The sequence below is a fragment of the Pelophylax lessonae genome (genome assembly GCF_965119305.1).
Source record: "Pelophylax lessonae genome assembly, chromosome: 1".
NCBI classification, from domain to species: Eukaryota; Metazoa; Chordata; class Amphibia; order Anura; family Ranidae; genus Pelophylax; species Pelophylax lessonae.
Window position 1 is genome coordinate 516,873,200 of NC_138768.1, and position 12,055 is coordinate 516,885,254.

General features: G+C 44.6%; 1 protein-coding gene across 1 annotated transcript in view; it reads left to right on the forward strand.

Annotated features, from left to right (window-relative positions):
• The window catches only part of PCSK4 (proprotein convertase subtilisin/kexin type 4), a gene marked incomplete at both ends in the record, with an annotated part of 193,199 nt that overhangs the window by 160,842 nt on the left and 20,302 nt on the right, over nt 1-12,055 (forward strand). Inside the window, one exon of the mRNA XM_082247179.1 lies at nt 7,561-7,680. Within this exon, the coding sequence (XP_082103305.1) occupies nt 7,561-7,680 (120 nt within the window). The remainder of the gene's footprint in view (nt 1-7,560; nt 7,681-12,055) is intronic.

Here is a 12,055-nt window from a genome sequence, read left to right on the forward strand (position 1 = left end):
AGTCGGGTCCCTCAGGGACGTTCAGTGCTCGTCCCTCCGGACGTGCATGAGGTGTCTGGGATTGATGGTCTCGGCTTTCGAGTCGATCCCCTTTGCCCAGTTTCACACCCGGGGTCTCCAAAGGGAGATTCTGGCCAGGTGGGACGGGCGACAGCAATCTCTGGATCTCCAGATTTCGTTGAGCCATCGCACCAGAAGGGACCTTCTGTGGTGGCTCCGGTCCCCGGCGGTGTCGGGGGGCAAGTCCTTTCGCCCTTTCGCCCCTTTCTCGTGGATGGTGATCACCACGGATGCCAGCCTGTCGGGCTGGGGTGGTGTTCTGGGCGTTCTGTCCGCCCAGGGAACTTGGTCGGAGGAGGAGTCCTCTCTTCCGATCAACATTCTGGAATTGCGAGCGATAAATCTCTGCCTTCGGCGTTGGTCGGACAGGCTGCAGGGCCGTCCGGTTCGGGTGCAGACGGACAATGCCACAGCGGTGGTCAACCACCAAGGGGGCACCAGGAGTGCCCGAGCGGCTCGGGAAGTAGCCGACATTCTATCTTGGGCCGAGACGCACGTCCCGGCGATATCTGCAGTTCACACTCCGGGGGTGGAGAACTGGCAGGCGGATTATCTGAGCCGCCAGACCCTGGACCAGGGAGAATGGTCCCTTCACCCGGATGTCTTCCTGATGTTGTGCGAGAAGTGGGGGTCCCCAGATGTGGACCTGTTCGCGTCTCGTCTAAACAACAAGGTGGAAAGGTTCGTGGCAAGGACGCGCGATCCTCGGGCAGACGCCTCGGACACGTTAGTGACGCCCTGGCATCAGTATCGCCTGTTGTATGCCTTTCCACCGATTCAACTGCTGTCCAGGTTCCTTCGCAGGTTGGCCTCGGAACCGAAAACGGTGATTCTGGTGGCACCAGACTGGCCTCGCCGGTCTTGGTACGCAGATCTCGTGAATCTGGCGGTCGACGCTCCGCGGCGTCTGCCTCTTCGAGAAGATCTCCTGTCTCAAGGGCCGATATTCCATCCTGCTTTACAGTCGCTGGCTTTGACGGCCTGGCTGTTGAAACCAAGATCCTGAAGGATAGGGGTCTCTCCCCTGAGGTCATTCGCACTTTGATCAAGGCTAGAAAGTCCTCTTCGGGGAAGGTTTACTACCGTACTTGGAAGGCCTATTTTGCTTGGTGTGAGTCCAGGGGGTATTCCCCTCGCTCATACTCTGTATCAAGAGTGTTGGCTTTTCTTCAAACGGGCGTGGACCAGCGTTTGGCGTTGGCCACGATTAAGGGTCAGATTTCTGCTCTGGCCGTTCTCTTTCAACGCCCTGTGGCGTCTAATTCTTTGGTTAGCACCTTTGTTCAAGGGGTGCGGCATCTGGTCCCTCCTAGGAGGGAGCCTTTACCTCCATGGGACTTGAATCTTGTTCTGTCCGTGTTGCAACATGCTCCCTTTGAAAAGATCAGGGAGATCTCGTTGTCTGTTGTCCAAGAAGGTCGCCTTTTTGGTGGCAATCACTTCAGCTCGTAGGGTGTCGGAGCTGGCAGCTTTCTCCTGCAGATCTCCGTATTTGGTGGTTCACTTGGATAAGGTGGTCTTGCAACCTAACCCGTCTTTCCTTCCAAAAAGGATTTCGTAATTTCACCTCAATGAGGACATTGTCTTGCCTTCGCTTTGCGCAAAGCCTAAACATCCAAAGGAAGTGGCTTTGCATTCCTTGGATGTTGTTCGGGCGATCAGGGTTTACCTGTCATCGACTGAATCCTTTTGCAAGACGGATTCTCTATTTGTCCTTCCAGAGGGGCCACGGAAGGGCATGGCGGCGTCGGCTTCTACCATCGCCAAATGGATCAGACAGGTCATTGAACAGGCCTATGCTTTGAAGGGGAAAGTTCCCCCCATGCCTGTGAAGGCGCACTCTACAAGATCTCGGAGTACGTCTTGGGCCTGTCATCATCGGGCTTCTGTGGCCCAGGTGTGTAAGGCGGCGACTTGGTCGTCCGTTCACACCTTCTCAAAGTTCTACAAAGTGGATGTTCAGGCATCGGCAGATGCTTCCTTTGGCCGCAAGGTTCTTTGTGCGGCAGTGCCTTAGGGTTCCTTGTTTTTTTCTTGGACCCTTGGCTGTTGGGATGTTTTTATCCCTAGGTTATTTGTTTTCCTGGGTTGTTGCTCCTGTTGAGCAAGTTTTTTTCATGTTGCCCAGTTGGTTTCCTTCCTTTGGTAATGTTCCTTTTTCTCTGATGTGGGTACTGCATTGCCTTGGGCGCGGCTGCGATTTTTCTCCCACCCCTCATGTCTACACTGCTTTGGGACGTCCCCATAGTGGCGAATATGAAGAGGCGGCGACTGTCGGAGGACGTAAGAGAAAACGGAATTTTTGTAAAATCTTACCTGTAAAATTCCTTTCTCTGAGTCCTCCGACAGTTGCCGCCCCCGCCCCTCTTTTGGGGTTTTGTTTATTTACTCTACTGCTATGCTACTGAAACTGAGGTAGGAATGCAGGAAGCAGGAGGGTATTGACTGAGGGGACCACCCCCTAGGGGTGGGGTATGCTAAAAGCTTTGATATTAACATATTCTGTTGCCTAGCTACTCCTACGGAGCAAAGGTCAATAACCCCATAGTGACGAATATGAAGAGGCGGCGACTGTCGGAGGACTCAGAGAAAGGAATTTTACAGGTAAGATTTTACAAAAATTCCGGTATTATATTGGGTGAGCCCATTTATGTTTGACACTAGGTCCTTTTGTCAGCAACTTTACAGGCACCTTTATATTGAATTAGTATTTCACATATTAGCACTTTTATTAGCGTATTTAACACTTTTTTGCTTATTTACACACTTTTGCTTATTTACAAAGATTTTTATGTCAGTGGCGCTGTATATTTTTATTTACTTCACACATGAACAAAGAATAACAGCCACTCACATCTAAAATCAGACTGACGCTCCAAAACTCTTGGGTAACAGCATGATCCTCAGTATGTGGCCTCGCCCAACGTGTTTCCAGCCATTGCTATTCGTCTGGGGCTCTAAAATGTATTCTATTTTGTTCCACCTTATATTTGTACTTGAAAATGCGAGAGCGGAGAATCATTTCCGCTTTTCGTGCTATTATTCCGTAGGCCACTGCGTTACTTCCAGTTACGGGTCTCGTGCTGGTATTGGCGGAATGTAATTTCCGCACAACGTCATTCCAGGCTATGGTGATGGTCCTAATGCTAGTACTGGCAATAACGTCACTTCCACTATCGGGCCATTTTCTAATAGTCTCATCAGGATAATACAAGTATTCACATTTATTAAATTATACCATTATTATATTCTAAAACTCTTAGAATATAAAATATCGTATTATTGAGATCATAGAAAATATCCAATATACACTGATGATCAATAAAAATATGTAAAATCATTAATACAAAAAATAAAATAAAAATAAAATAACTGCAGCAAAAATGCCATGAGAAATCAACGATTATCAATAAAACAATTAATGTCCCACTCTATATTATGTCCCAAAGGAGGAATAGGATTTAAGTTCATAAAGCCAGAACATTTCCTGTTTAGATATTTCCCTAATTTTATTAACCCCTCAATGGAAGAGCAATTATGCTTGATTCTCATGAATTGACCTTTTGGTATATTAACCAAAGAGGGTCGTGGCAGATTGTTACTGGGATGTAGGTATTTCTATCTGAGGTTTTAAAGTGTGTTAAAGTGTGTTCTAGTGTAGCTGCCCTTCCCTCATCAAGCATCATTGCTCTACCATTGTGGATTACTATGAACAAGCTAACTCTCTCAAGGATCGTTTTTTGGAGAAGGGGTACAACAAAGATGTGTTGGAATCCACTTTGAGGGAGGTAGGCATGGTGGAGAGGGACCAACTTCTGACCACTGGAGGGAAATGGTAATGATAACAATAAGAAATTGATATGTTCATTCATTACAGGATATTCAACACTGTACTTCCAAATAAATGGGATTATTAAAAAGAGATGGCCTATACTGAAATCTGACTCGGTTTTGGGAAATTTACTTCCCGTTAAACCAGAGGTCATTTTCAGAAGGGTACCAAATTTGAGAGATAAGTTGCCCCAGAACTTTGTAGATCACCCCCTAAGAAGTTATGTTTTTTAAAGAACTAAAGAGTTTCTACCCTTGCAATAAATGTGTCATCTGTAGTCAGAATAAAGGGAGACTTAGAAAGATCACACAATTCACTTCCTGTACTACTGGTAAAACATATGGGATTGAATCGTTTATTACTTGTGAAACACACAATTTGTTGTTTATTTTCTTGAATGTGGGTGTCGCAAACAATACGTGGGTCGTACCTCTAGGAGGTTGAGAGATCGCTTGAGAGAGCATGTGTATATAAAATCAAAAAAGGCTACCAAAAGCATAGTTTGTCCCTACATTTCAGAGAATACCACAATCGTGATCCACAATGTTTAAAGTTTACAGCTATTACCAAATTAGATCCCCATTGGAGATGGGTTAATAAAATTAGGGAAATATCTAAACAGGAAATGTTCTGGCTTTATGAACTTAAATCCTATTCCTCCTTTGGGACATAATATAGAGTGGGACATTAATTGTTTTATTGATAATCGTTGATTTCTCATGATATTTTAGCTACAGTTATTTTATTTTTATTTACTTGATGATTTTTTTTGTATTAATGATTTTACATATTTGTATTGATCAACAGTGTATATTGGATATTTTCTATGATCTCAATAATACGATATTTTATAAGCTTTTTAGAATATAATAATGGTATCATTTAATAATGTGAATACTTGTATTATCCCGATGAGACTATTAGAAAATGGCCACTATAGTGGAAGTGACGTTCTTGCCAGTACTAGCATTAGGACTGTAGCCTGGTATGACGTTGTGCGGAAATGACGTTCTGCCAATACCAGCACGAGACCAGTAACCGGAAGTAACGCAGTGGGCTAAGAATAATGGCGCGGAAGGCAGAAATGACTCTCTGCTCGTGCGATTTCAAATACAAATATAAGGGGGAACAAAAAAAATACATTTTGGAGCCCCAGACGAATGGCAATGGCTGGAAACGCGTTGGGCGAGGCCACATACTGAAGATCATGGTGTTACCCAAGAGTTTTGGAGCCTCCGTCTGATTTTAGATGTGAGTGGCTGTTATTCTTTGTTCATGTGTTCACTTTTTGCACAATAAATGTACTTTTTTCCTTATACACTGATGACGTTTGACTTAAGCTGGATTGGTGTGAAAAATCCTGATCTGTATTAAAGATAAAAATGAATGGTTCCCTATGCTGACACTATACTGAGGTTTTCATACTGGTTGGTTATTGAAGGTTTATAAAGCTTCTGTCTTCCAGTGAGTTTGCATTGCATGAGGGGTTGAGGAGTCAATCGCAGTATAACCTTGTTTCTCCATTACGGGTGTCACCCTCCCTCTGTTTGTACTTCATCTCAGTTTGTTGGTATTGCACCATGATCTGTTTTTTATCCTCCCTACATGTTGGTCCACGGACTTAACTCTGTTGGAGGAACCCTTATTTATCTTATGATCAAAGTGCCTGCAGGTAGCCATTTGGATGTTTACCTGTAGGATGCCATGATCATTTTTTCACATTTACTTTGAACTTTGGACTCCTATGGACTTTGGACTTTGTGAAGTTTATTTCATGAATCTTGTGAAAAATTTCTGGATATCACTATTTTAAGCGCTGCAATTTGGTATTTTTGTTCTTAAACTAATGCAGCTACCACATCTAAGTATTGGGGAGTTACAATTTTAAAAAATTCTTGTTTCTGGCAAACATCCAATTTTTTTTAAATGTTATATTACTGAGTACATTCAGCAATGTTCACATCACCTAGTACACATAGGCTGAAAATTAGCCGGTTCAGGAGAAACCAGCCAATATTCAGCCAATGTGTAGATCAGCTTGTCCAAAAGAAGCCAGCTGACCAAAACATGCTGAAAGACCGGCATCTGATCAGCGCTGGCAGTCAATGGCTGCAAATGCTGACCGGTGTATGCTGGTGGGATGGAAATTCCCCATCCCCCTGCCAGAATACAATAGCTCAACATGGAGATTTCTGTACTAACATCACATAGTACAGTAGCTCCTCAGTTTTTTCCTTTCGTTCAGCCCGATGGGTTGAATGAAAAAAAAAAACATAGTGTGCGCCAGCGCCAGGCTTAGGTTAGTATTACTAAACCTAGGACCCTGCATTCACTATATCTGGTCTCTAACAGTATACAGTACCTGGAAATGAAACCATTTTAGTCATTTTAAACTGCTAAATACCTTTTTTCATCAGCAATTAGAGCAATCTTGTGACTTCTATCAGTGTCTGGTTAAAGCTTGTAGGAGGAGTTTTCATTCTGCTCTGACTGGCTAATCAGGCTGCAGGACCCCTGACCCTCTGTCTGGACAGTGCTGATTGGCCCTGTGCTGCTCACATGCACCTTCCAAAAAAAAATAAAAAAACTCTCTAGCAATACACAACATACTGAGCATGTGCAGCTTGTCCCCTAGCCTCTTCTATCAGAAGATGGTTTGGGGACTGTGGAAGTAGGGGAGGATCAGAGAAGACAGGATCAAGCAGCCTTTTTACACAATGCGAAAGATTAAACCCTTACATTCAACGGTGAGTAGAACAAGCATGGCTTACTGCATATACAGACTGATTTTACTGTTGTGGGTTTAGTAACCTTTAAAGCAGAGTTCCACTCAAAATTAGAACTTGTGCTTATCTGATTCCTCCCCACCTCTGGTGCCACAGTTAGCACCTTTTGGAAGGTAAAGGGAAGCAGGTACCTGTTTCTGACAAGTACCCTGTGCCCGCTTCTGTCGGACCTTGCCATGGCAAGGTATGTCAGCAGTTCGACCCCCCCTCCTCCTCCTTCCCCCTCTGCCAAGTCCATAATAGAGTGAAGCACACTTCACGCATGCGTTGGAGGGAACCGGCTGTGAAGCTGCAAGGCTTCACTGCCAGGTTCCCATACCATCAATGGCAGCGCTAGCACCCAACAGCCGATGAAAACATCGGCTGGGGTGCCGACATCTCTGGATTCCAGGACAGGCAAATGTCCTGATTTAAAACATTTCAGCAGCTACAGTATAAAATAAGTCAAACTATTAATAGAATAAAGTATTAAAACTCATTGGATGAATATTTGCCATAAGTTGATCTTAAACTTGTTGTGTATCTAAACAATAACTTAAAAAAAAAAAACTATACATTTCCGATAGGGCTAATTTTTCATAGTTTTAATTTTTCCTTTAGCTTCTTGATTAAGCTTTCAGATGCTGAACCGCTGTGTTTTGCAATCATCACTACAGTGAAGATTGCAAAACAGCACTTGGGTGTCATAAGTAATATGTACCTTCTATAGCACTGTCCTAAATCCATGCAGGGTATTGCTGCGCTGGTTTTAGGACTTGCTTCATATTTAAATATAATTTGTTACTGAATAACCAATTATTTTTCAGCTTTAGCTGTTAAATATTTCCTTTTATTACCATGCAATCTACTGTTATGTTATGTGTGTGCTTTTATATATTTAAGGTTTCTTAAACAGTTTCACGCTAATTTTGTATGGCACCGATGAAAATGTAATTGGTAGAAAGATATCTGAGCCTGTGTTACGGGACTGTGTGACTCATGACCTCAATGGAACATGCCTGGGTAAGTGTGATTTTTGTTTTAAAGCCCAACTTTGGGCTAATTTCTATTTATTTTTTAAAAATCACTTCTAAAGTGTTAAATATTAACAACTCAGGCTGAAATACAAATTTTTAAAGGATAAGGTCAACTTTAAAAAAAAATAAATAAATGCCCGTTTTTTTGCAGGTAAAAAAAAAGTGCATTTATTTATATTTTCTAGAGAGCATGCAGAGCATTGCACCCGTGATCAGCAGATCATCGATGCAACACAGGGCTCCTTCAGACACTCAAGATAACTGTCTTGATCGTACCTAGTACAGGCAGGCAGTTACTTGAGAACAGGAACGAAGAATCCATGAAATGCGAAGGTGCTCACCATCGCCCTCTGATTTCTTAGAGAACTACAAGTCATACAAGTTGTTCTTCATTAGTTCACAGGAAAGTGTATGAATGATGCGATCGTGTGGGCAGAGCCACATTCATCCACGTTTTTTCAAAAAGTCACAGTGGGTGGGGGGAGAAGATCTCCTGTCCACTGTCAAAGTGCGGGAGATCAGTGAAATTGGCGGCAGGAGCTGGAACAGCTTACATGCTCCATGTTCCACCTTAAATACACGTGGAACATGGAATATGTTCCAAAAGGCAAACTTCTCCTTTAATTCAGAGCTGTCCCCTGCAGTGCTTTTTCTCTAAGGCTGGGTTTACACATGTGAATTGGATGCGGGTTTCCCTGCATCCAATTCACATGACAGGCAAGTGTGACCTGCTCTCAGTGGAGCCGATTCACACAGGTCCATGGCAGCCGCGGTCCGCATTTAAAAAAGGTCCTGTTGGGCATGGCCAAGAGTGGCATGTGAGAGGACGTGTCTCACAGAGCTCCCGCCAAAGATCCTGCCAAGATCCTGATCCAGCCTGAATTTTGGCAAGACTTTTTCCCTGGCTCTGCTGCCTATCCCTCTGAACCTTCTAGAATCACTGGCTACCCGATCCGGCGGCATGATGACCCGCAAGCAGAAGGAAGACGGCGGGCAGACTGACTCTCAACATGGGGCCATGGTGGCCCTTTCTCAGTGTCCTCGTGGGGAGAAGCCCAAAGGTGAGTAAACCTCCTAAAACTCTTAAGGCGGACGAGAAAGAGCCCCCACGAGACATGTTTACTATGCCCAGAGGTTGACAGGGGGATCAGGAAGGGCTTCAGAGACAGATTTGGAGGCAACCCTGGCCATCTTTAATGCTGGGGTAGTGGAAAAACCTTCCACACAGGCCCCACAGGCACTGCTCAGCCCACTCCTGACATAGAGGAGGAAGCAGAGGCGGATGAGACTGAACAACCCACCCTGGCAGATATACAAAGGGCAGTTCATAAATACACTGTGTCAGTTGATACCCTAAAAGAGAACTTTTGGGGGCTGGAGGAGGAACTGGGCTTGATCTGGCATGATTTGCAAAAGATCCGGGAGCGCACCACGGCAGTGGAGGACCGTATTAGTGATGTGGAGGATAAGATGGCCCCACTCATCAGGTAGGCTCAGATTACCACAAGGCTTGCAAAAGCTAATGAGCTTAAAAACGAGGACGTTGAAAATCAGTTACACAGAAACAATATTCGCATTGTGGGGATCCCTGAGAAGTTAAATGGGAGGGACTTCATAGCATTCGTGGAAAGCTGGCTGTTTGAGGTATTTGGGAAAGAAGCCTTCACTCCCTTATACTCTGTTGAGAGAGAGCACAGAGTGCCTCCAAGACCATTACCTCCTGGGCATCCACTCGGTACCATTCTGGCCAGACTGCTTAGCTACAAGAATAAGGAAATTGTACTGTGCATGGCCAGAGAAAAGAGGAATATCCTTAATAATGGGGCCCGGATCTCCTCCTACCCAGATTTCTCGGCCGAGGTGCAGAGATGCAGAGCCCGGTTTGTTGAGGTGAAAAAAGAGATTGCAACGTCTCCAAGCAGTTTATGCCATGCTATATCCTGCCAAACATTGCATACCAGTCAGAGGGCAAGTTCATTTCTTTGAAACGTCTGCTGAAGCATCGAGATTGATGGACACCAATAATCATCTGTTCCAACAAGCCAGCCGTGCTGAGGTGGAGGGAGATTTATGTGCTTACCAGTTACAGGTCAAAGAAGGGGAACTCCTTGTTCTTCTGTTATCCTATCAAATCATACAGCTCTGACTGGGAAAATGTATCTACCCTTTCAATCTGGAGAGCATTGATCCCCTTTTAAGCGTTTATATCTTATCTACCACCTGAGCATTCTCAGGGTCTACAATTGCGGGTAAGAAATCGCTGCGACCAATGAGGATAGGTCCTGATTGGTGATCTTACTTTTGAACTGTTGTTTTTGTTTGTTAACTTTTTTATTTTTTTTTACCATCTACCAGTTGGGTTCCTATGGCTAATCCCTGAAATGTGGGATTGAACTTCCCAGCTGGAGAAGATGGTAACTGTTCAGTTTCTATGTTCCTGGTTAGTGTTCTAAACACCTTTCAGAAACTTACGACAGTACAGTACCGGAGTTCCAAGTTCCAGTTTGCCTGGCAAGAATTGTTTTGCCCGTTTGTACCATGTGACCTGACAAGGCAGCAGTGTCCTAGCCTTGAAGAAGCGCCTAGATTCTTCTTTTGCTTTGTTGGACCAGGGAGATTCCCTGATGCACTATGTGTGGCAAGTCTTGCCGCATACCTTATTTTTTGTTTTTCCATGATGTGTAAGGTCCCCATTGTCTCATGGAACATTAGAGGGCTCCAGGACCCACTTAAGTGCACTATGATGTCCACCTCCCTTACATATCAGCTATATGAGCACTTCAGGAGACTTGCTTGGTCCCCGATACCTTATCTTGTGTGAACTTCTCCTGGGTGGGCTGGGCATTTCATTCAACTCACACCTCGTATTCTCGGGGGTGAATGTACTGGTACACCGGTCATTGGACTTCCAGGAGGTCGATAAACTGTTAGATACGAAGTAAGGGCTGTCCCTATTTTCCTTTCATGATAAAGTAACCGCTCAGATTTATGCCTTTTGGCAGGATCCCTTGCACAATCCTGATTTAGCCACTACCTGGAACATTTTCAAAGCCTTCCTGAGAGGCGTTTTTATTGCTGAGGTCACAGTTGTTAAAAACGCTACCAGTGCCCAAAAGGAACAGGCAGTGCAGCTGTTATGTCGCCTGGAAGCGGTATTTATTGATGACCCATTAGAAGCCCACAGAGAAGCCTGGGTGGCAGCTCAATAAGCCCTGGATCGATTTACTACATCAAGGGCTGATAGAAAAAGCTTTTTTTAGCAGATTAGCCTTTAATGAGGAGGGGAAGCAGACGGGACTCATGCCGGCCAAAATAGTACAGTCCCAACAAACCTTGCCTTCAATTGGAGCTCTCCACACAAAAATGGGTCGGAAAATAGTTAATACCCCAGATCCTATTATGCAAGAATTGGTAGACTTTTACTCTACACTATATTGTTCCCAGCTGGATTGCTCCCTCACTGATTTACAAGATTTCCTGTGGGGAATAGAACTACCCAGCTTATCTAAATCACAGAGACATATACTAGATGCCCCTATCACAATAGTGGAATTGCAGAATTCCATCGTTTTTTACCCCAATCACAAAGTACCTGGGGATGACGGCCTACCCATTGTAGTGTATAAGCAGTATGGAGAAGTTTTTTTCTGCCACACTTAGCGTACTCCATGCGGCCAAAGAGAGGACGTCCCTTCCAAAGTCCCTGACCAGGGCCAACCTAGTTCTTCTACTAAAGCCAGGGAAAGATTCACTTCACCCGAGCTCCTACAGGCCCATCTCTTTTACAGACTGATGTAAAAATCTTGGCCAAAGTTCTGGCTTTGAGATTGAATGGTGCGGTCTCCTCGATTATCCATGCAGACCAGGCTTGCTTTATGCCTCGGAAGTCGACTGCGATCAATCTTCGCAAGCTGTTTCTCAACTTACAATCCCTGGCTGATAACATTGGAGAAGGGGGCCCTGCTGTCGTGGGATGCCCATAAAGCCTTTGATAGCATTGAGTGGCAATATCTTTGGGCAAGAATGGCTAAATTTTGGATTTGGCGACATGTTCATATCATGGTTTAAATTGCTGTACAATGCCCCGGTGGCAGCAATTAGAGGCAGGGCGAGTCTCTCAACCCTTTTCATTGTATAGAGGTACCCGACAAGGGTGTCTGCTGTCCCCCTCTCCTTTTCACTATTGGCAGCTATTATCTGCTCCAACACACGTATTCGGGGGTTCCAATATGGTGAAATTCAAGAAAAATAAAATCATGCTTTATGCGAATGATACCCTCCTCCTCTTGGGGGATACCGCCGAGTCCTTACGGGAAGCTATATCCACCTTTTGGAACATATTCCGGATGGCTTATCAATTG